This window comes from Vulpes vulpes, chromosome 8 (genome assembly GCF_048418805.1).
Source record: "Vulpes vulpes isolate BD-2025 chromosome 8, VulVul3, whole genome shotgun sequence".
Lineage (NCBI taxonomy): Eukaryota > Metazoa > Chordata > Mammalia > Carnivora > Canidae > Vulpes > Vulpes vulpes.
Window position 1 is genome coordinate 57,770,354 of NC_132787.1, and position 24,219 is coordinate 57,794,572.

The 24,219-nt window shown below is 49.9% G+C and overlaps 2 protein-coding genes across 5 annotated transcripts in view; both read left to right on the top strand.

The window, feature by feature from the left end:
* Nucleotides 1-9,991, top strand: part of IGSF3 (immunoglobulin superfamily member 3) — a 91,764-nt gene extending 81,773 nt beyond the window's left edge. For all 4 annotated transcript variants that reach the window (XM_072766791.1, XM_072766792.1, XM_025994634.2 and 1 more), the window contains 3 exons: nucleotides 787-1,194; nucleotides 4,628-5,095; nucleotides 6,850-9,991. In XM_072766791.1, the coding sequence (XP_072622892.1) occupies nucleotides 787-1,194; nucleotides 4,628-5,095; nucleotides 6,850-7,100 (1,127 nt within the window). In that variant the 3' untranslated portion in view covers nucleotides 7,101-9,991. The remainder of the gene's footprint in view (nucleotides 1-786; nucleotides 1,195-4,627; nucleotides 5,096-6,849) is intronic.
* Nucleotides 9,992-14,768: 4,777 nt separating this feature from the next.
* CD58 (CD58 molecule) overlaps nucleotides 14,769-24,219 on the top strand; it is a 41,947-nt gene continuing 32,496 nt past the window's right edge. Inside the window, exon 1 of the mRNA XM_025994633.2 lies at nucleotides 14,769-14,916. Coding sequence (XP_025850418.1) covers nucleotides 14,847-14,916 — 70 coding nt within the window. The 5' untranslated portion in view covers nucleotides 14,769-14,846. The remainder of the gene's footprint in view (nucleotides 14,917-24,219) is intronic.

Consider the following 24,219-nt stretch of genomic DNA (forward strand, 5'->3'; position numbering starts at 1 on the left):
GTATCAGGCTTTTCTTTACTGAGATCAGATCAGTCCTGTTCCCAACTTGAGAGGGAACCCGACAAAGTAAGAACTGCAGTTTGTAAGGGCAGCTCAGGAACACACTTAACTGTCGCTTCTGCAGGTCTTTCGTGGTGGATGGTCCAGCATATTCTAGCCATCACACTGTCAATTTTCAAGATTTGTGAGAGGGGGCGGGGGCGGGTCTCATCATGCCTGGCCCCTCCTAGCCATATGCTCATGGGCCCTCCTAGCCATATGCTCATGGGCTGCTGCCATTTATTTTTTTTATTTTTATATTTTTTTAAAGATCCTATTTATTTATTTATTTATTCATGAGAGAGAGAGAGAGAGAGAGGCAGAGACAGAGGGAGAGGCAGAGGGAGAAGCAGGCTCCATGCAGGGAGCCCAATGTGGGACTTGATCCCAGGACTCTAGGATCACACCCTGGGCCGAAGGCAGGCGCTCAACTGGCTGAGCCACCCAGGTGTTCCAGCTGCTATCATTTAGATGTGGAGTCATTTATATCTCATGCTTGTCCTCTCCTATGCACCTGAACTGATGAGCTATAAATTGGGGGACAGCTGTTACCGTGAGCTGCTTGTAGTCCATGCACTCCGATGCGTGATCAAGGGGCTCTGAACGTGCCAGGCACCACACCTGGGAAATGTTTCTGCTAACCGAGTGTGTGCCTCTGCCCTTTGGTGTGGGGAAGGCACACACTGTGCGTGCACACCCGTCACCTGTCGCTCCTTGCAGCTCGTATGTCTTTCCTTGCCTTTCTAGACAGCCGCCTGAAGCTCAGCCAGGCACAGGGGAATCTGTCGGTCCTGGAGACACAGCAGGTGCAGCTGGAGTGCGTGGTGCTAAACCGCACCAGCACAGCCTCCCAGCTTGTGGTGGAGTGGTTTGTGTGGAAGCCCAACCACCCGGAGAGGGAGACCGTGGCCCTCCTGAGCCGCGAGGCCACCTTCCACTATGGAGAACAGGCGGCCAAGAACAATCTGAAGGGGCGGCTGCACTTGGAGAGTCCTTCGTCAGGCGTGTACCGGCTCTTCATCCAGAACGTGGCGGTGCAGGACAGTGGCACCTACAGCTGCCGGGTGGAGGAGTGGCTGCCCAGCCCCAGCGGCGTGTGGTACAAGCGGGCAGAGGACACAGCTGGGCAGATGGCTGTTACCGTCATGCGGCCAGGTGAGCGTTCAGGTCCCCAAGGCCCCTACTGCTTCGGGTATTTCCCCCTGCAAGTGTCATGTGTTGTGCGCTGCACAAAATTGTGTTCATACAGTGTTTGCAGTTAAATATACGAGCACTTATATTTTGCATCTGCACTCAGAATTGCCTCAACTTTTTTCCCCCCTAGTAAATGGAAAATTGCACATCTGGCTTTGGCCTAGAGTGATTCTGTTTCTTAACCAGAATAGCATTTTTCAATCAATTCTTTCAGAACAGAGAATATTTGCTTTTTAAACAGTGCATTCTGATTCAGAGGGTGGTGGATATGCAAAAGTCTTGATACAGTGGCCATGTGGTTTCAAAAAATTAAGCATATGTATTTTCAGTGGAAAAGAATCGATTTGCATGCTTTAAATAGAAGTAGCACGCCCTAAATAGAAAAAGATGAGATTCAGTCTTTCACTTTCTAATAACATTAGTGGTACCAATGACTGTTCTGTGTGGCCTCTCTTGTCCTTGTTGCTGTTTCTAATGTATGTATATGCACATAATCACTCAGTGTAATTATGGACATGCATTTCAACACAAGATGAAAGCAGAGGGATGCCAGGCTCCTGGTCCTCTGCAGCATCACAGCCTCATTCATCCCAGTCATAGCAAAAAGTCAGCAGTCCCCCAGAGGACAGGGAGCAGAAATGAACCTGTGGCCTGTGTTGGTGGGAACGCTTTGTCTTGTTTGCTTTCTGCACATCCCAGTGTTCCTATGTGTGGTCTGTTGGAAGCATTTGTCACATTTCCACATCTCACTAGAGTGGCTCTCTTTTGTTGGCGGGACCCAGCTGTGCTGACCCCATGCGTCATGGAACACGCTTCAGGAGTGAATACACCCTTTGTTACAGGAAAGGGGCATTATCTCACTGCTCTGAGTCTTGCCTAAGCTGGACGGGAAATCACCTCTGCATTGAGTTACTCATTTCCCATGAGCTTTTGTTTTTTTTCTTTTTACTGGGGCTAGAAACTGCTGCATGTCTTCCCCCTGAGGCAAAATTGTAGAGAGGTGGCAGCTGAACACCCTCCTCCCCCAACACCCACCCATTTGCACATCCCAACCCCGGGGCTCAGGGGCCGACAGATACGTATGGAGTGCCAGCTGCATTCCAGCGTAACGTACAGGGGAGAGGCAGAGGCAAACCTCTTTTTATGGCTTATCCTTGAAACAGGAAATAGTGCTAAAGTCTGCATAGGGACATGGTTTGGTCAATTCTAGAAGAGGACAGACATGGGCAACCAAATTAGATATGTTAAAGGGAAGGAGGGGGGGCGTGGGCCGGTGGACATTAGTTTCATTAAAAAAAACCTCGTATTGAGTCATTACTGCAGACAAGGCACTGGAAGGGGCCAGGAAATTTAAATTTAAATGCTTAAATTATAAGCATCAGGGGCACCCAGGTGATGCAGTCAGTTAAGCGCTGACCTTTGGTTTCAGCCCAGGTCATGATCTCAGGGTTGCTAGATCAAGCCCCAGGTCGGGCTCGGCGCTCCGTGCCACATCTGCTGGAGATTCTCTCTCCCTCTGCCCCTTCTGCTCATGCTCTCACTCTCACTCTCTCTCAAATAAACAAGTCTTTAGATTGTAAGCATTCAGATGAGAAGAAAACAAAGAGAGAGTTGATGGGGAAGAGGCCCCTCTGAGGAACTAAATGTCTTGTGGTCTCTGATCATCTTGCCATTTTGAGTGCATTGCGTCTTGTTGGCCAGCTGCTGGGAGCTTTAGGACACTAGTGTGACAGACTCTGCAGGGCCGAGGTGCCCTAGACTGCCCCTTGATTGGCAGTATTTCTCTCTGATGGCTCTGAGGTTACAGTCAGCCATGCTCTCTGGAAGGATAAGCCAATGAGTCAAGGAGTGTGAGTTGCCTATGAAAATAAATAAATCTCTAGGATATCCTGTGGCCTGCCACCTTGCCCTCCAGCATGTTCTCTGCCATGGCAACCTGGCCCAGGCGCCATTCCTGCCACTTGTAGCCAGAACCTGAGCCTTCCTGTACCAGCAGTGCACACTGAGATTCTAGATGGGCCATGGGGGAGTGTGGAGGGGCCTTGGCAAAGCCCCCACAAAGGTGGGGGGACCTCCAGCTTTATGTGCACCTGTGAACAACATTAAGCCAATTCATTGAAAACCCGGACAATACTTGGGAGATGCTCCTGTTTGGTCTCCGTCCAAGCAGAATCTGATTTGGTATCACTACTTTTGTTGCTGTTGTGTTGGCATCTTTCATGAGCATTTCATAAACAGAACCAAACAGGCCATTTAGGAGGTAGGGAATGAATTATTTTTCTAGTACCTACCTCAGTGAGCCAAAAAAAAAAAAAAAAAAAAAAAAGAAAGAAAGAAAGAAAGAAAGAAAAGAAAAGAAAAAGAAAAAGAAAGGCAGCAGCAAAACAAAGGAACAGATTATGGCTCCCTGGTGATGTCTGTGACTGTGACTCACCTGCTTGGGTACCTCTCACTGGCTGTTTTGTGTCTCCCATTTCAGTTGGGAGAATGCTGTCTGTGTCCTCTTTCTGGGGGTTCTGTGCTCAAGGCGAGGGGCCCTTTCAGGATTGTTTTCTGTTCTTGGGCTTCAGTCCTTGGAGAATACTTACCTCCTCAGATTCACTGTGGCATAGGTAACAGTCCACATACACACAGTTTAAGCTCAAAAGCTGCTGAGGAGTGAATTAGTTTCCTGGGGCTGCCATCACAAATTAGCACAAACTTGGTAGCTTAAAACAACAATTTATTCTCTAATGGTTCTGGAGGCTAGAAGTCTAGAAGCAAGCTGTCAGCAGTGCCAGGCTCCCCCAAAGCTTCTAGGGAAAAATCCTTCCTTACCTCCTCCAGCTTCTCATGGCCCCAAGCATCCCCTTGGCTTGTGGCTGCATTGCTTCAGTCTCTGCCTCTGTATCCACTCGTCCTTCTCTCTGTGCATCCCATTGTGTTCTTATCAGGACACCAGGCATTGGGTTGGGACCCACCCTAAATCCATTAGGAGTCCATTACATCTGCAAAGGCCCTATTTCCAATTAAGGTCACATTCTGAAGTTCCAGATAGATGTCAGCCACTGCAAGAGGTTACAGTGAAAATAAATGGCCCTTCCTCCCCAGATTCCCATAAGCAACCATGGCACCAGCTTTCCGCAGAAATTTGATGCACATATAAACAGATACATGGGTCCGAATAAAATACATTTTTTTTCTGCATACAGTGACTTGTAGGGTACACAGTGTTCTTTCTCAACTCCTCTTCCACACCTCCCTGCACACAGCACCCACCCCCTTACTCCTCTCACTGTGCATGTGTCATATATTACTATGTGACTATCATGTGTTGGGAGATGGACATTCAGGTTATTTGGAGCAAAGGAATGAAAAACACCTCTTCTTCCTCTTTTTTGCCCGTCTCCCCCAGATGCTGCCCTGCAGGTGGACACAGTGGTCCCCAATGCCACAGTGTCCGAGAAAGCAGCTTTCCAGCTGGACTGTAGCATTGTTTCTCGGTCAAGTCAGGACTCCCGCTTTGCTGTGGCCTGGTACTCTCTGAGGACTAGAGCTGGAGGAGAAAGGGACGGCCTGGGCCTGGGAGAGCAGGAGGAGGAAGGGGATGAGGAAGAAGAGGAGGACCCAACGGAGCGGATGGCCCTGCTGAGCGTGGGCCCGGATGCAGTCTTTGGCCCAGAAGGCAGCCCCTGGGAGGGCAGGCTTCGCTTTCAGAGGCTCTCCCCCTTGCTCTACCGGCTCACAGTGCTGCAGGCGAGCCCCCGGGATACAGGCAACTACTCCTGCCGTGTGGAGGAGTGGCTGCCCAGCCCTCAGAAGGAGTGGTACCGGCTGACGGAAGAGGAGTCGGCCCCCATCGGCATCCGAGTCCTGGACACAAGTGAGTTTTCCCAAGTTACAGGGGAAGGATGTCCCTGTTGGTTCCAACTGTTGGTTCCAATAGTCTGGAAGAATAAGATCAGACATGGAGTATGGGTTAAGAAGCATTTTCCCCACCTGTCCTGGGCATTTCGGCTTTGATGTACCAATTCATACGTTGACACTTGAGGATAGGATTTAAAGTGATAACATACCATCTGATCTTCATAATCAATTTGAGGTTCCACCAGATTCTATACTAGTGAGATCTCATTACCCAAGTATATTGGTAGGTGTTACTGTGTCACTCTCTAGGATATCCCACCTAGTTGCCCTTTAGCCAGTTAGCGTATTTTAGACTCCTAAGAAGGAAACAAAAAAAAGGAGCCCGAGCACATCACTGCTCTGTTTCCTCCCATATTCCGAGCTCATATGTGCATTTTGGAGGGCGACTTAGAGGTTTAGGTGGATTTTGCATGGTTGTCTGGGAAGACCAGTGATGCTGCAGGGCACTGCTCCCCACCAGCTGCTGCTCCAGAGAGGTCCCAAGCTCAGACTTCTCATCAGATCAAGGGACTCTGTGGCCAGAGACTGGAAGAAATAATCGCTGACCTGAATAATTTGTTCTAACAAGGCACTCTTTTAGTTGCCCTTCTGTCAAAGTGTGGGATCGAGCAAACTGAAGATGGCATTTGTAATAGTAGAATCGGCTTAAATGCAGAAATAACAAAATCTGCTAGAAATTGTAACTTATTTTCTGTTTCAGCCAAAACATTTTACCAGGTAATTTTGATTTGAGTCTTTTAGTTTTGTCAGCTTTTTCTTTTCTTTGACTACCTCCTATTTAGTAGATGGAACCATATGAAATTGAGGCTTTGTAAGTCAAAAGTGAGTGACTATCAGCAATTTTATATATTTTGGAAATCTAATAAGTGAATGTTGAATTTTCTTAAGAATAGTGAGCAACAGCTATGCAGTAGAAAGGAAAGTAGAGAAAAGCCTATATCCTACTCAGACCCCCCCCCCCAACAACCTACTGAATAACCCAAAAGTACAAGCAAGGGTGTTCAGACCACATTTTATCTGCCCACCGTGGATATCCTTATTTATTAATAAGCTTTGTAGAACACAGAGGTCACCCAGCAGCCTTATTTTTCCTTATTTTTCCAGAGAAAATGGGCCCCTGCTAAGGTCTACACCAGAGCAGACCTCGACTGGGTATGGGGAGTGGGCAGGGGGTGGGTTTCATTCTCTTGCATATCTAGGAATAAGTATCACTGAATTCTATGCAACCACAGACACACTGTGGACATTTGTAAATAGCCCGTGATGGCATTTCAACTGATAACATTAAGCAAGAAAGCATCACTTCCGGTAAAACTGCTCTCAGAAGCTGGGAGGGAGAGTATATGTGACATCCCAAAGAAGGACATTTGGAGCAGAAGCAAGTGCAAAAGGACATGTCAGATGTCACCAGGCAGGAGTCACAGACCCAAGCGGAGTCAGCTTCCCCATCTAGATGCAATTGGGCCCACAGTCAACAAACTACATTTTATTACATGGCTCTCCAAGCAGCAGTACTAGCTCCCAGTGGGAAATGGAGGCCTTCCTTTACATGAGTCTCCAGCTATGAACTGGAAGAGGCACTGCTGTGAGAATGAGGCTATGATCGGGGAGGGTGCTCTTCCCTCCCTTGGGCAGCATCAGGGGAAAGACAGGGTGGGCTGGGTGAGGTCTTCTGGGAACAAAGCCCTCACTGTCATGCCTCTGTTTCAGGTTCTACCCTGCAGTCCATCATCTGCTCCAATGACGCGCTTTTCTACTTCGTCTTCTTCTACCCTTTCCCCATCTTCGGCATCCTCGTCATCACCATCCTGCTGGTGCGCTTCAAGAGCCGGAACTCAAGCAAGAACTCGGATGGGAAGAATGGGGTACCCCTGTTATGGATCAAGGAACCACACCTCAACTACTCTCCCACTTGCCTGGAGCCTCCTGTGCTCAGTATCCACCCAGGAGCCATAGACTAAGGGGACCCCAGTGGACCTCAGCCATGGAGGAGCTGAGACTCTCCCTGCCTTTTGCTCTGTGATCGCACAGCAGACACGGCCCCCAAACTCTGGAGCGCCTTCCCTGCTGCTGAAAACTGTCAAGACTTGAAAAGGGTTCAAAGTCCCTGATGGGTCACAGAGACAGACTGCCTCTAGGTGGCAGTCTTGGTTGCTTGGCCGTCTTGGAGCAGTTGTCCTTACCCTGCAGAGTTAGGCTTCTTGTTTTTGTTTCTGGTAATGTAGCAAGTAGCTCCAAATGCCACATCTACTCTCCCAATTTATATAGTATTCTCTGGTAGATGTTACAGGGATTCTTATTCTTTGTAATGGACTCTTTTTAGATCCCTTTGGTTTTACCCTTTTTGGATCCGTAACGGTACGGATGAACTTCTCTTGATACACCACCGATGGCAAAAGGAAGGATGAACTTTCTGGAGCAAAGGAGTCTCTTCCAAGACTTACTGTTTTTGCACACTTGAAAACACTGCCTGTGGATCAGAACCCACCCAAACCTTTTTTTGTTTTGTTTTGTTTTTGTTTTGTTTTTTACTTTCTTAACGAGACTTGAAAATGATGCGTAGTACGGGCCCAATTTGTATCTTTTCCTTCAGCTGGAGTTGTTGGAGCCACTTTGTAATCAAGATGAAAGTGTTGAATTTTGCTTCAAAGAATTGTGTATGTACAGGAGAAATCCTGCATAATCCCATTAGGAGTAGATGGTGCCCGACTAGCTGGTCAGGGAGGAAAAAGAATAGCTTCATCCCAAGCTTGCCAAAACAACAACAACAACAACAACTTTGTTGGAGAATAAGTCAAAAGCTCCAAACAGCTCACCGTTTGCCAGCTAAAGTGGGCAGAGGGCTGCTTTTAGCAGCTACTCACTTTCATACTGATCAAATCCAATGATTTGTGAAGGAAGGGGAAAAAGGCTAGTTGTTGGCTTGATCCATTCTGTAGGAGCTTGATCTGTGAGTGGGTGGGCTTCTATTTTAAGGTGCTTTGCCAAACTTTTAAGGGAAAGTGGCCAGTGAGCCTGCAAAGGGGACAGTGCTGAGCTGAACCACCAAGGCCAAAGCAGCTACCCCATATACCGTATGGGCATGGGGTGGGCTGCCACCTAAGTTCCTGCAAGGGTCTGTGGTGGGACAAGTTGGTTCCCAGAGCCTGACCTTGGAGACCAGACGAGGAATAACTGGTTTCAGATTTTCCTCAAAGGTAACACTTTCTTTCTAACTCACCATTTCCCTCCCCCTGTGTCTTACTGCTATGAGAATTATCTGCCCAGGAGAGGTCCAGACACAGCCCGGTTGTAACCCATTCCAATGACCAAGTCTCAGTGCAAAATCATCCCATGCCTGTGTGGGCTTTTGCCCTTTGCCTTCTTATATCTTGTTTATGGTTTTAGGTGATTTGGTTGTTCATTGTTATGGTGGCTTTTCATTCGAATGCCCGCTCATTAAGCCCAACGAATGCCCGCTCATTAAGCCCAACAAGGCCAGCGTCACCCTACTGCTTTACACTATGGGGCAACATGCTTGGCTCCCCCGGGGCACAGTGGTTGTGTGGGTTACAGGTGTTTCCTTGTGCTCGCTCCATGGGAGAAGTGTTTACACCCAGGCGCTCCTATATTTTGCCTGGCTGAGAGCCCACCACCTCCTTTCCTCTTGAACTTGCATCTTAAATCCCAAGGGAATTCCCAGTTTCAAAAAAAGCCACCAGGGATTCTGGAGCTAAGTCTAACCAGAGAGCTTATTGTCTCTCCTGAGACTGAACGGACCCCATGGGAAGCTATGCAGGTGCTGATCCATTTGGGGGTATGCTGTGCCACAGCTGAGGGAGAGCCAGGTGACCCACAGGCTTTTGTAGACCTGCCTCCTTTTCCTCCCGCTATACCAGTAGTCTCCAGTGAGACTGTGTTGTAGGCACCACCACCTTCATCCCCCCCGTTGCCTGATATGCTCATTCCCATTTATTACGTATGCTGCATCAACGCTCTGGAGGTACAGAGTCCACTGGCTCAGCAGTGAGGGAAAAAGGCAGTCCTTTGCCCTATTTCTTCATTTACGACATGTGGACGTTCTGTGGGAAATTGGCCCCCAATGTATAGCCTGAGTCAACAAGGGAAGATGGCTTACTTTGCTCTGCATGAAAGGAAAGATTCCAGAGGGGTGGCTGCAACTGGAGGTGTAACAACTTGAATTGACTCTGCATTGGCTCTCAGCTATAGAAAAGTAGGTAAATGCATGGAATTAGATAGGCGAAGCAGTTGCAGGAGATTGGACAGGAAGAAACCAAAACCAGTATTTTTAATAATTGGGTTTTTTTTTCTTCCCTATGTATTTTCTCTGGGGCTGAGGGATGCGTATCCATCAAAGGGTGATCTTTTCAGCTTTGTGTGAAAATCACAGGACCTTCTGGGCCATTTCAATGGAAATTGGTGTCAGATGAGTGGTAATGGTGCCCTCCAGCTGCTGGGAGATCTCATTGCGCATGGCCTCCCTGAACTCTAGGCCATGGACCAGGAGAGGAAGAACACCAGCTGTTCTCTTGACCTATCTGCAAGCTACAATGTTGCATTAATGAAAAAACTACACTGTGCTAGGCCCATTCCAGGACATGGATATGACCACACCCTCGCTCATCAGGGTGTCTCTATAGCAGGTTTTCATATTCTTTTCAAACAATGGTTTCTCTGCGTTTATTGTTGAAAAAAAAAAAAAAAAACAGGGTAAGAAAACTACCCATGCATGATGTAGAGAGCTGTTGATCTGTTTTTGTTTGTTTTTTTAAAAGGAAAACTATTTGTAAAATGTTGCACTAAAATGTTTTATATACACTTCAGAGACCTGTAGTAAATTATGTTGAAAATATGGCTGTTTACAGTTACTGGAGCCCACTGCATTTCTTTCTCTTCCCTTCCTTAACTGGCCTTTCTCCTCTGTGAAACTGTGCCCCCTGGGGCGGCGGGGGGGTGGGGGTGGGGGCTTGGAGTTCTGCCTCTGGCATTGGCCTGTGAGGCTCACAAGGGTCCAGGATTGCAGCCTTTATTACCCTGCCCTGCCCCCAGCCTAAAGAGTGCCTTTGTACAAATGTTGAGGAAAAAAAAGTCTTTCTCAAGACACTTTACTGCCATCTGCTGAAAATGAGTCATAATAAATGTACACAACTGCCTTGTCAAGGCCATGCTGCCTCCAGATCTGAGCACACCCCACACACATGGAGTCCCGACAGGCAGGTTCAAAATGCAGAGCTTGTGAACCAGCTTTCCTTTTTAGCGGAGCAGGGCAGGACAGGGATGCCTGGGTGGCTCAGCGGTCGAGCGTCTGGCTGAGGACCGGATCATAGGATCCTGAGATCCTAGTCCTGCATTGGGCTCCCCACAGGGAGCGTGCTTTTCCCTCTGCCTGTGTCTCTGCTTCTCTCACTGTGTCTCATGAATAAATAAAATCTTTAAAAAAAAAAAAAAAAAAGGATAGGCAGGTGTAATAGGAAGGGGCAGGAGGCTGATGGAGACACAGAGCAGGAACGGGGAACAACCTTCTTGGCCACAGAGGGCCTCCACAACAAAGACCACACCATCCTTCCCCAAGGACAGAGAGTTGTCCTGACCCTGGAATTGGCAGCAAGCATTCCCCAGGACCCGGGACGGAGCAGGAGCTGTGCCTTCCTGCACTGCACACCAGTCCACGTTTTCTGTACCACTCGAAGGCTGGGATGTTTGGGAGGAGTTCTGCTTCTGCAAAGAGAGAAGGATAGAATGATTGAAACCCTGGCAGTGATTCGTTATTATGGAGAACCAATCTGTAATTCTTTACATTGCACAGAATATGCAAAAAATTGCAGCGGGTAAAAAGCAGAGGGAGGTGCTTTTCTTTTTCTTTCTTTCTTTCTTTTTTTTTTTTTTAAGAAATCAAACCTTTCAAAGGCTTTAACTCGTGCTTTCCTGTGCTCTGCTGCATCCTTATCAACTTCTTGCAGCTGCTGGCTTGGCCAGGAGTCGAAATGTGATTGTTTATCTTTTGGCTGGCTATCCAGAATGGTACCATGTTAAGTCTTGCATATGACTTTTGCCTAATTTTTCTCCCAAATTCTCTCTTTCTGCCAGGGAAACATTGTAAAAAGGGAAATGGAGCGTTGCGGAAGAAGATTCCTCATCTATGCCTTTGGTGTAAATCTGCCCTAGTGTTTATATAAGCGAAGTGAAGGTACATTTTCACAAGAGGCAGGGGGCGGTTTCCATGTATGCAGGTTTAGGATCCGTGTTTTGCTCAGTTCATTCTGGGATTTTTAAGTTTCCTGGGGTGTAGTTCCAAGGTTGGCAAGAACTAGAGCCAGAATACCAGAAAGGAACCCTATGCCACATGAGCAGGCTGGATGAGCCCTCCTTTCTAAAGCTCTGGTTCATGATTATCTACAGTGACAAGCAGATAAGACTGGAGCTCTCAATACAGGCCAGAGGATGAAAAACACATCCCCTCTCCTTTTGGGGGCAAGTCCTCAATATATGAATAGAGCCTCTTTGGCCCATTGCCCAACTTGGGTCTACCTTTTCAAACCACTTTTGATTCATGAAGTCTGCTAGGCATATAAGCTCTCTTAAAAATGCTTGTAGAAGGGACAGCTGGCTGGCTCAGTCGGTAGCATGTGTCACTCTTAATCCTGGGGTTCTGGGTTTCAGCCCCATGTTGAGTGTGGAGATTACTTTAAAAAATATTTTTTTAAAAATGCTTGATGCACAGCATTTCTCTTAATGAAAAAGCTGGCACTGTTCTGCTAGTCTTGGTCAGCAGAGCATCCAACCAAAGAAGACCTAATGAATCATTCTTTACTCGAAGGCTGGAGACCATGACCTGAGGCATACTTCTCAGCCCCATGTGACTGGGCAAAATTTTCCCCAGCCCTGCTCTGGAGATGGTTGACCGCTCCTGCTGGCTGGTCCAAACGACAGCATGGTTGCCTATCTGAAAGTTGCATCCTGTTCTGTATGACGGGGTGAGAGTCGTGCTTTGGATGTAGCTTTAGTTGGACTCCCAGTTTTGCTCCTTACTACGTGTCCTTGGGCAAGTCATGTATCTTCTCTGAGTCTCTGTTTTCTCATTTGTGAATTTAGGGACAGCAAGAAGATTAAATTAATTGGGGGTAATGCACTTAATACAAGGCCTGGCTTAGTAAGTGCTCAGCATGTTTGCTGTTACATCACTTCTCAGTTTAAAAATATTCAGGGGCACTCTAGTGTCTAAAAGTTTGACCCTATCCTGACTTTCTCAGTTGGCCTGAGTTCCTACTAGCCCATGGCAGAGCAGAAACTTGATTTTCTCCCATTTTGTGCTATACACTGCACCTGCCTCATGTTCCAGTATCTACAGATGGTAGGGATGTTTCAAGGTAGGATACTTCATGCATGGTACATGACGTTTGTCCCCCAAATTTCACTGATAGAGATACCTTTAAGATTTAAGGTTATTTATTTATTGTTTTGGTAGGCTCCACACCCAGCATGGAGCCCAACACAGGGCTTGAACTCAACAATGCTGCATCAAGACCTGAGGTGAGATCAAGAGTTGGGTGCTCTAGGCGCCCCTAGATAACTTAAGATTTTTTTGGCTGACTTAAGAACTAATGAATCCTTACAGTGTAGTTCAGATGTCTTGAGTAGTTTGGGGATCCTGGCTTGAGGATGTTGGAGATGACAGCAACAATATGGCAATTTCCCCTCTGTTTCACAACTGACAGGTTGGTGTTTGTTAGGACAGCAGGATATCCTGTTCACTGGAAGAGCTTCAGAGTTCCCTTAGCTCCCACAGCTGGGCAGGAGCAAGTCATGTGCTTCTCTCTGAAAGGGGACAGACAGGAAGGCATGTGGGGAGCTGGTTCTGGGTGTTCTTTGACAAATTTGACAGACAAGCCAATCAAGAATTCTAACCACCACTAGGCTAGGGGGCGCCTGGGTGGTTCGGTGGGTTAAACGTCTGAGGTGGGCCCAGGTCAAGATCCCCGAGTCCTGGTCCGTAGCCCCACATTCTGGCTCCCTGCTCGGCGGGGAGTCTACTTCTCTCTCTGCCCCTTCCGCGGCTCATGCTCTTTCTCTAATAAGTAAATAAAATCTTTTTTTTTTTTTTTTAAAGAAGATTAAGCACTAGGATGGTGCCTGTTGCAGCCGAGGTGGGGGGTTTTGGGGGGAGGCCCAACGGTGCGGAGCGACTAGACCCGACTTCTCAGCGTAAGGGAAAGCCCTGAGTTGGAGGAAGAGGAAAACAAAGAGGAAATTGAGAAGGGAGAAACCCAAGGCTAGGACCCCCAGCTCTGGGGAAGGTAGTGTTGGGGGGGTCGGGGGGCAGCCTAAGGAAAATGTGGCCTGGACCGGAGTGACACCGGCGGGACCGGCTGCACCAGGTAATCAGGCACGTTGTAGCAGTTGCCCCGGTGCCCGGTTTGCTTTCGCTCTACTCCCGCAGGTCGGTGACTGACAGGAGCAGCCGACTCCGGGGGGCGGGGCGGGGGCCGGCGGCTGCGGCCCGGGCTCCAAGCGCTGCAGGAAGCCTCGGCAGCCCCTCGGTGCCTGGAGAGTTCCCCCGGCACCTGGGGGCAGCTTCGCGGGGGCGGTGAGCGCGGCATCCCCGGCTACCGGGGCCTCCGTCACGTCCCAAACGTCCAGGGAAAGTGCCGGAGGAGCGCAAGGAACGGGGATAAGCCACGGGGCGCGGGTAAGCGTCTGCCTTCGGCAGGTCGTGATCCTGGGGTTCTGGGGTCGAGCCCCGCGTCGGGCTCCCTGCTTGGCGTGGAGCCTGCTCTCCCTCTCCTGCTCCCCCTGCCTGTGCGCTCTCTCTGTGTCAAATAAATAAAATCCAAAATTTCAAAAATAAATAAATAAAAACGTAAGCCACTTTGGAGGAGGAGCGAGTGGGCGCGCGACCGCATTGTGGGGAGAGGAAGCAGGCGCGGGGGCGCCGCGGGGCCGCCGCTGGACCAGCTCAGACCGGGGCGGGGCCCGAGGCCGGGGCGGGGGGCGGGGCGGGGGGCGGGGCGGGAGCGGAGGCCGGGTGGGGCGGGGCCGGGGGCCGGGGGACCAGCTCAGACCCGGGGGCGGGGCCCGAGGCCGGGGCGGGGGGCGGGGCGGGGGGCGGGGCGGGAGCGGAGGCCGGGTGGGGCGGGGCCGGGGGCCGGGGGCCGGGGGACCAGCTCAGACCCGGGGGCGGGGCCCGAGGCCGGGGCGGGGGGCGGGGCGGGAGCCGAGGCCGGGTGGGGCGGGGCGGGGGCGGGGCGGGGGCGGGGCCGGGTCGGGGCAGCGGGCCGGGCCCGGGGCGGGGGACCGGGACCGGAGCCGAGACCGTGTGGGGCGGGGGCCGGGGCGGGGGCGGGGGCGGGGCCGGGGCAGGGGGCCTAGCCCCGGGCGGGGGCGGGGCGGGAGCCGAGGCCAGGTGGGGCGGGGCGGGGGCGGGGCCGGGTCGGCGCAGGGGGCCGGGCCCGGGGCGGGGGTTGGGGCGGGAGCCGAGGCCGGGTGGGGCGGGGGCGGGGCAGGGGGCCCGGGGCGGGAGCCGAGGCCGGGTTGGGGCGGGGGCCAAGACCCGGGGCGGGGCCCGAGGCCGGGGCCGGGCGCGAGGCCGGGCGCGAGGCCGGGGGGGCGGGGCGGGGCGGGGTCCGGGGCGGGGCCCGAGCTTGAGGCCCCCGCCACCCGGGAGCCAAGCGTCGGGGCTCAGTCCTGCCGAGAGGCCTGCGGGCCGCGCCATGGCCGCAGGGAGAGCCCGGGGCGCGGCGGCGGGGGCGCTCTGCGCGGTCTGCCTGGTGCTGCAGTTCGGTGAGTGCAGGCCTTCCCGGGCTCTCCGCGGGCGGGGCCGCGCCGGGGTGGCGGGGCCTCGGGGCTCGGCGGCCGGGCGGGCGCACCGAGGGGAGGCGGCTCACTGGCCCGGAGACCAGGAACGCAGCCCGCGGGACGAGGCGGGCCCGTGCCCGGCCGACCTGGCGCTTCAGGTCCCCGTGAGCCGTCAGGAAGCGACTCTGACCTCAGGCACGCGAACCTCCGCGGGGAGCAGGGCGGGACTCGGCTCCGGGGCAGGGTCCGACACCCCGTCGTGCCCGCTCGGGGCTCCTCCGGAAGGGTGCGCCTTGGCTGGCGTTCAGTGACTCGAAGTCGCTTGTGTCCCCCGCCCCGCCATCCCCAGGGGACCGTCGCCAAGCCCTCGGACGCCCCTTCACTGCTTCCGCAGGGGCTGAGCTCTCCCGGGACCGGCCCCGGCCCCGGGTCACACTTGCGCCAAGGACGCGGTTATCCGCGGTGCCCCCCGTGCGGAGGCGGGCGCAGGAGCGCGACTGCCGCCTGGTGCCGGGCCCCGCCGCCCCCCGTGCCCTCCGCCGCCCCCCGTGCCCCCGCCGCCCTCCTCCGCCCCCCGTGCCCCCCGCCGCCCTCCTCCGCCCCCCCCGCCCTCCTCCGCCCCCCCGTGCCCCCCGCCGCCCTCCTCCGCCCCCCGTGCCCCCCGCCGCCCTCCTCCGTCCCCCCCGCCCTCCTCCGCCCCCCGTGCCCTCCGCCGCCCCCCGCCCCCCGTCCCCCCGTGCCCTCCGCCGCCCCCCGCCCCCCGTCCCCCCCGTGCCCCCCGCCGCCCCCCGCCCCCCGTCCCCCCCGTGCCCCCCGCCGCCCTCCTCCGCCCCCCGTGCCCTCCGCCGCCCCCCGCCCCCCGTCCCCCCCGTGCCCCCCGCCGCCCTCCTCCGCCCCCCGTCCCCCCCGTGCCCCCGCCGCCCTCCTCCGCCCCCCGTGCCCTCCGCCGCCCCCCGCCCCCCGTCCCCCCCGTGCCCCCCGCCGCCCCCCGCCCCCCGTCCCCCCCGTGCCCCCGCCGCCCTCCTCCGCCCCCCGTGCCCTCCGCCGCCCCCCGCCCCCCGTCCCCCCCGTGCCCCCCGCCGCCCTCCTCCGCCCCCCGTGCCCTCCGCCGCCCCCCGCCCCCCGTCCCCCCCGTGCCCCCCGCCGCCCCCCGCCCCCCGTCCCCCCCGTGCCCCCGCCGCCCTCCTCCGCCCCCCGTGCCCTCCGCCGCCCCCCGCCCCCCGTCCCCCCCGTGCCCCCCGCCGCCCTCCCCCGCGCCCCCGCCGCGCCCCAGCCGCGCCCGCCTCTGCGCCGCTCCTGCGGGCGGAGAACCCGGCCTGGGTCAGCGACCCGCCGAGCCGCCGAGCCGCCGAGGGAAATGTCTGAATCTTTCCGGGGTCCTGAGCCGGGCGGCTGGTGCTCCTTTGCCCTCCCTTGAAAACGTCAAAGAACTCCACGTGTCTAGAACGCAGTTCATCCTTTTCCCACTCCTTCAGCCAAATAAACAGGCCGTGAAAAAACTGCCCCTCTCCCTTTTTGCCCCCGCTCCCAAAGCCCTGGCCACAGAGTCGTAGCCAAACTCTTGGAGGGAGCACAGTACTAAACCCTTCACTACTTCTTCTTTCCTTGAGGGTTTCCTGTTGGGGCCCGCCTTGCACATGCTACGGATCAACCTTGCATCCTCATTTCTGCCTCAGCTTCCGTGGAGCGCTGTGGACCCGCGTCTGCGGAGGACAGCCTTAGCGGGTTGGGGTTCAGGGATGGCACAAGTGCCTAGAGTATAAGGCACAGAAGTAAATGGAAGTCACGCTGAGCATAAAATGCGATGGTCGTGCACGGGGCGGGGACCAAGGTCTTTGTGAAGTCAAGTAAAGATTCCATGGAAGGAAGGATATTTGAACCTGGCCTCTGAGGATGGGTGGCGGTGTGGGCGTGCCATGATGTGGGGAAAAGATTCCCAGAGGTGGAAAAGACAGGGAAGCAGCATGTACAAGGTGAACCTGGGCAGTGAAGGGTCCCAGTCCCAGGGTCTCCAATGTCACTGGAGCATAAATGTGCCCATAGGAGCTGGAGGCCCCACCGCAGAGCCCTGATCCAAGCCCCATTGGGAGTGTGGATTATTTTCTGCAGGCAGAGAATTCTTTCTGGGCCTCACAGAATCAGAACCGTGCATTGAGGAGGAATAATCTGGCAGCAGTACAGAGGAAAGGTTGCAGCTGAGAGTAATTGGAGGCACGGATGCCATCACAGGACCCAAAGAGCTCTGAGGCTTTCCTATGCCGGTGGAAAGTTCTGTGAGCCTGGCTTGTCTTGGAAGACAGAGAGTACCACTCACTGGTGAGGAAGGGTAATAATAGTGTGTACTTCCTAGAATGTGAACATCAGTTACGAACACGCTCTTACTGAGTGTCAACTGTGTGTTGGGCACTGGACGTGAGACCTGGGCTGCAACAAGGAACAGACTTCCCTGCTTTTGTGAAGTTTACACAGTAGTGGGGGAGAGAATCAGTAACTGAATAAATGAGTAAATATGTACATGTTGGGTGGTGGTAAACATTTACTAATACAGAGATTAGTAATTTGGAGGAAAGGGGAGTGGGCACAATTCGTATTTCCTTTTAATTCTTTAAAACTTTGGAATGTTGGAAATCTTTAGAACAGTTGCAAAAAATAGTGTGACAAACACTAACTTTTCTCCTGGAATCCCCAGTTACTAACATTTTTGACACATTTGGTTTACTTCTCTCTGTCTATACACACTTAATTTTTTTGTCTAAACATTTGAGAGTTGCAGATCTTATGACACCTCACCCTTAAATATTTCAGCATATGTCTTCGAAGAACAATATGTCTCCAGTAAGCCATGGAACCATGATCACAATCAGGAAACGCACCATTGATACAATACTGTTTTGTGATAGTCTATAGGCTGATCCAGGATCACACACTATATTTGGTAGTACTGCCTCTTTAATCCCCTTTAGTCTAAAACTTGCCAACTCTTTTTTTTTTTTTTTTTTTTTGGTACTTATGGTATCACTATTTTTCAAAGGTCTAAATCAGTTTTATAGAATGTCCCTCAATTTGGATGATCTGTTTCCTTCTGATTACATTCTGGTTAAAACTTTCAGGACTGTTCCATAAGTGTGTCTTGTCCTTCTCTGTGCATCCCATTGGAGAGTAGATGCAGTCCATTTGTCCCATTATTGGAGACCTTAACTTTGGTTCTTTGGTGAAGGTGACCCACCAGATTTCTTTATCACACAGGCACCTGTTCCCCTTTATAAATTATATGTGGCTTATCAAGTGACACTTTGAGATTGTGTGACTCTCCTGTGCCGTGACAATCTCTCACCTGGTGTTTTAGCATCTACTGGTGATTCTTACCCAAGTCCATTAAAATATTTGTAGATGGCGGGCACCTGGGTGGCTCAGCAGGTAAGCATCTGTCTTCAGCTCAGGTCATGCTCCCAGGGTCCTGGGATTTAGTCCCACAATGGGCTCACTGCAGGGAGCCTGCTTCTCCCTCTGCCTATGTCTCTGCCTCTCTCTGTGTGTCTTTCATGAATAAATAAGTGAAATTTAAATAAAATAAAATATTTGTATTTGGCAATTTCCTATCCCTAGTTTTCTTTCTACAATATGGACATTCTTCAGTAATGGAGAGCTTTTGCATCCCCTTTTAATTTTTTTTTAAATATAAGTATGGAGCTATGATATTTCTGAAGATGATATTTTTGTCATCTATTTTAATGTGTGGTGGGTGATCCAGACTTGGGCAAATGGGGACCCCTCTGTGCTTCAGTGTTCTTTGCCTTGTCTCCATCTATTTGAGAATGTCCTACTCTTTGGCACAGAAAGACGTTCTGGACTTATTTTGTACCTTTTCTGTCTCAGCCTGTAATCATTAGATTCCCTTGTTCCTTTTAGTGGGAGATGGGCTTTAGAAATCAGTATCTGGGTGCTAGTGCTCAGAGCTACAGGAGTCATGGTTTCTAGGCTATCAGTTCTTATAGCTAAGAGAGAGTTTTCACGAAGTCACAAGTCTACCCCGTTACGCTAAAACTAATCTAAACATGTGCTTCATCTTTCTCTTCCTTCATTCCCTGTTTCTATCTCCCTTTGCCACAGTGAGAACTCTGTTCCTTGTAGAATCAGTGTATTTTCCTAATATACATTAAAACACAAAATAGTTTCATAATTGCTGTACCAGGACCACTACCAAGCACAAAATTTACCATGTAAAGTTCAAAGTTTCTTCACAGTTCTTTTTATTCTTCCATATATCCCACTGAATATGTACAGAACACTGTCTTTTAAAGTTACTCGGATTATTTTTTTTTCCTTCTGGATGGTTAGGCTGTCAATTAAAAACATAGTGACATTAATTTGTTTCTATTCAATTTTAGGGTTTCTTCCCTTGATTTAATTTTTAAATATGTAAAATATTAATATGATTCCAATCAAACCACATAAAAAGATATACTCAGAGAAATCCTATTCCTACCCTCTCCCTCTGTCCTAACAGGTACTATTTGTTTCTTGTTTCTTTTTGTAGATACAAACAGATATGCAACAATAGTAACATACTCTATGTACTCTTTTGAACCTTGTTTTTGTGTCTTAACCATATGTCTGGATAACCATTCCATATCAGTTCAGAGATCATCCTCATTCCTTTTTTTTATAGCTACGTACTACTCCATGATATTTCATTATGCCACCCTACTCTCTAGTGGTTAGTGTCCTATACCGTGTAGTCAGGAGAGGGTCTCCTGGACCAGGCAACTGTCTGGGGCCGTAGTACTCCTGGCAGAGAAGCTAGCAGCAAAAACCCTGAGACAGGCTTTGGGCATTTAAAGAACTTCAAGGAGACCATGGTACCAGAAAGTAGTAGGAAATGAAGTTGTAAACACAGGGCTAGGTCCTAGAGATAAAGTTTGGTGGGCCCTTTTAAAGACTGCGACTTTTTTACTCCTAGCCAAATGGGACATTTTGGAGGATTTTGAACAGGAGTGAAATTACAATGACTGGAGCGTGTAAATGAATTATTCTGGCAGCTTCGTGGAGAACAGTCTGTAGAGAGGGTAAAGGAGGAGCAGGGAGACCAAGTGGGGAGGCCGTAGGAACAACGCAGGTAAGAAATGACTACAAAAGAGAGCGGGACAGAATGAGAGGTAGTGGGTATGTTTGGAAGGTAGAGCCAGCCTGCTGTGCATCATCAGGACACCACGTGGACAGAGCAAAGCAGTGCCAGGCAGATGGCAAAGCTGAGTGAGACCTGTTGTGTTCACTCTGTTTAGCAGAGCCTATCTTATTCTGCTACTGCTTTTTATAGTTCCTTTATCTTGTCAGCTATCTCCCCAGCTAGATTTTCTTTCCTTGTATGCAGAGGCAAAGCCATAAACTCCTTAAAAAGTTCCTTTCATTGATTTGTCTTATTGGTTTTGTTTTTGTTGTTGTTAACAAGACAGAGTGTTAAATCTGGACATTAGGTGATACGGTGTTTGTCCAGCTTTTCTCCATTTTAAGTTACTAGGTTATCTCACATTATTATGTGAGATTTGTTCATGTTTTTTGCTACAACCAAGACTCAAAGAGTCTATGTTCTTATTTAGGAAGTAGGTAATCTAAGTCAGAATAGTGTTCTGTAGTCCTGTGAGAAAACTAGATCCATTATTATAATCGCTGTCATGAATTGAGTATATGCTCCATTCCAGGTTCCATGCTTAGTATTTTTGTTTTCATTTAATTGTCACACCAGTTTGTTGTTTTTTTTTTTTGTAGAGACTATGTTTTTAAAAGATTTTATTTATTTATTCATGAGAGACACAGAGAGAGAGAAAGGCAGAGACATAGGCAGAGAGAGAAGCAGGCTCCATGCAGGGAGCCCAATGTGGGACCCCATCCTGGGACCCGATCCCAGGACTCCAGGATCACGCCCTGGGCTGAAGGCAGACTCTTAACCACTGAGCCACCCAGTTGTCCCTACATAGAAACTATTAAAGAGGAGAGCAAAGGTTAGGTAGGGTAAGTACCTTGTCCAAGTTCATACAGGAAAGAAATGAAAGCGTGACAGAGGTCACATCCATCTGACTCAAAATCCATCCAACCCAGGATTAGATAAGCAAACTTTATGAAGAGTTGAAGAGCCATAGGTGATCTCTCTTCTTCTCTCTCTTTTTAAGTTTACTTTTTTTTTTTTTTTAACTTTTTTTTTTTTTAATAGTAATCTCTACACTCAACATAGGGCTCAAGCTCACAACCCTGAGATCATGTCACTCTTCTGACTGAGCCAGCCAGACACCCCCATAGGTGATCTCTTGTATGTGACATGTATGCATTGTCTGGAGTAATTTTGCTAAGACATGTGAAATTATATAGGACAGCATAGTTCCCAATCACATAAAATTGTTTTTGTTTTTTTTTTGATTGTTTTCAATATTATCATCTACAGGAGGTTGGGGAAATCTTCTTTGGGCTGTAGAATTCAGGATGGGGATTTATTTATATATTTAGGAATGTTTTGTTATAGTTATACTTTATATACCCATATTTCACTCTCTAGTATTTTTACATAATCCCAATAACATGACTAATATTTATGAAAATTAACAGCAATCTCATCATATCACCTAAGTTCTACCCTTGCATGGATTTCCCCAATTGTCACAAGAATGTCTTTTTTTAAAATACCAGGGTTTAGGGGGGCACCTGGGTGGTTCAGTGGTTGAGCTCAGGTCATGATCCCGGGGTCCTGGGCTCCGCCGCATGGAGCCTGTTTCTCCCTCTGCCTGTGTCTCTGCCTCTCTCTGTGTCTCTCATGAATAAATAAATAAAATCTTAAAACAACAACAACAACAACAACAACGGAAAGAAAGTCTGCTTGCATATGTGAGGCAGGAGTGTTTGCTTGCAGGAATTTTCTCTTTTGATTTCCTTTCACATTTCTTATTGAGTGCAGAAGGCTTTTTGAAGCTTTTACATGGGGATACAGCCTCTTAGACTCTGTAGTCACAAATCAAACCTGTCTCAGAACTGAAAGTGAAACCAGGATACTACCTTTTCTATTTGTTCAGAATAGTTGGGGTCAAAGAGCTAAGATACTGAGAGTGTCCCCAGAAAAGTGCTAGAAACCATCTTAGCAGTTCCTTGGAGATAAGTTTCCCATCGCCCATCCACCAGCATCAAAAGACAATGTCTCCCAGTTACTTTATAGGCACAAAATCTTCTCTTTTGACCTTTTTACTTTCTTTTTCTTTTTCTTTTTAAAAAGCTTCTTGCCTGTGTGCCCTTTGGTCTTTCTTTTCCTTCTTAGCTGCTGCTGGCTGTCTGGTGAGCTCTTAGCCTAAGGACTCTGGGGCTCCAATGAAAACCAGTGGAAGTAAGGAGAACTCTTGCCCAGAATCCCTGAGATAAGTTCATGTCTGCTCTCTGCCTCCAACTGGGAACCCCTAGTTCATAGGTCTATCTTTTGTGACCTTGACCATGTATAGATCTGAGGGAACCAAATTATTTTGGTAGGCTTGTTCTCAAGACCCATTTTGGGTCCTAGTGGATTTCACTTCCTTTTCATAATGTTCCCTAAAATGTCTGTTGTGATTAGTGTCTGAATTTCCACCAAGCTCACTGCCGTGTAGTTTCTTGAACATTTTTCCCCTGTAACAGTTAAAAACTAGGGGAAAAAATGCCATTTTATATACACATCCAGAAAATAAGAAATGCAGATTAATCAGAAACTAATAAGGCTGTGTCATCATAAATTAGTTTCTCAACACCATGAACCGAATAACCTGGAAATAGAAGGAATTATAAAGAAATTCTTCATGGAATGATCAATTGTGTATAGAAATACCTTGAATCAGGCTTCCGAGAACAGATTTGAAAAGACTCAGAGTCTTAAATAGCTCTAGTAAAGACTTTATTCCTCTCAGATATATCCTCCAACAAGAACATGTGGCTTTTGAGCCTAATGAGTTCACAAATGTGCCTTTTGAGCAGGATGGTAGGTGGGTATCTTGAAAGGATAGGCTGGCATAGTGCTAACAATTAGAAATATAACATGAAATTGACAAAATTGATTTTGATAATCTATTTTATTTAACCTAATATAGCCACAATATTTTCATTTTCAGCATGTAGTTGATATAGAAAAAATTAATGAGGGATTTCACATTCCCTTTTTTCATATTAAATCTCCAGCGCCTGGTGGGTATTTATACTCACAACCCATATCAATTTGAACAGACCACATTGCAGGCGCTCGTGAGTCAAGCGTGGCTGGTGGTGGTACGTGGCTGCGGCCCGCTGTGCAGATTGAGAGGGAAAGGAAAAGGACTGTAAGCACAGGGAGTAAAAATGGGGAATACTTCAGCATGACGGAAGATAGAAAAGCTCAAAAGGAAATTGATTTAGTTGGTTCCAACGTCTCCATTCCAGATGAGCTCAGTCCAGGAGGCAAGGAGTAGCTTGACGACTTAGAGCACACGCGAGGCAGTTTCTGGGACCAGGGGGGCCAGGGGGCTTAGCACCTGCTGAGATTCAGGTGGCTGCCATTTCAGGCTGAAATCAAGGAGACAGGGAAGCAATGGTGGTGTAGCTGAGAGCAGTAGATTCGTGTCTTTAGCAGTCCTGACAGCATGGATCCTTGCCTAAGTCTGGACAAGGGTGGAATCGACAAAAGAAGCATCTCACTTGGTGGCTCACAGTGCAGGCTCTGGAGCCGGCTGCCTGTGTCCGGATACCAGCTCCGTCCTGACCTGCTGAGTGACCACAGTCAGCTTCTGAACCTCTCTGAGCCCTGGTTTCCTCATCTGTAACCTGGTGGCTCCCATGCTTTGGAATGTTCTTAACTCTATCCTCAAGCTCACACCCTCACTTTTTTTTTTTTTTCCCCAAAGCTCATTTGGAGTGGGTTTATGAAGAAAGAGCTAGCATTGTACTTCCTTGAGTAAAAAGATACCATTTCTTCTTTATAATCTACATACCAGAAGAGCCCCAAAACTGGGGCATGGGATCTGACCAATTTGAGAGTATCTCTAGCCCTGACAGATGATTTGATATCAGACTTTTTAGGAGAGTGGCCACTCCTCTGTATTATAAACATGTTTATATGTGTGTAGAGGGAGACTTTGTCTCCCAAAGTGCCACCACTTTCATACTTCAGGTAGATGTCAGCTGAGAGTGTGCCATAATGCTGAGGAGAAAGGCTGTGGTCACAACCCACCCCTGCCCAGAGAAGAGACTCATCTGCTCACTTGGGCTCAGAATGCCCCCAGACCCTGCTGTCTTCACGCTTGAATGCATCTC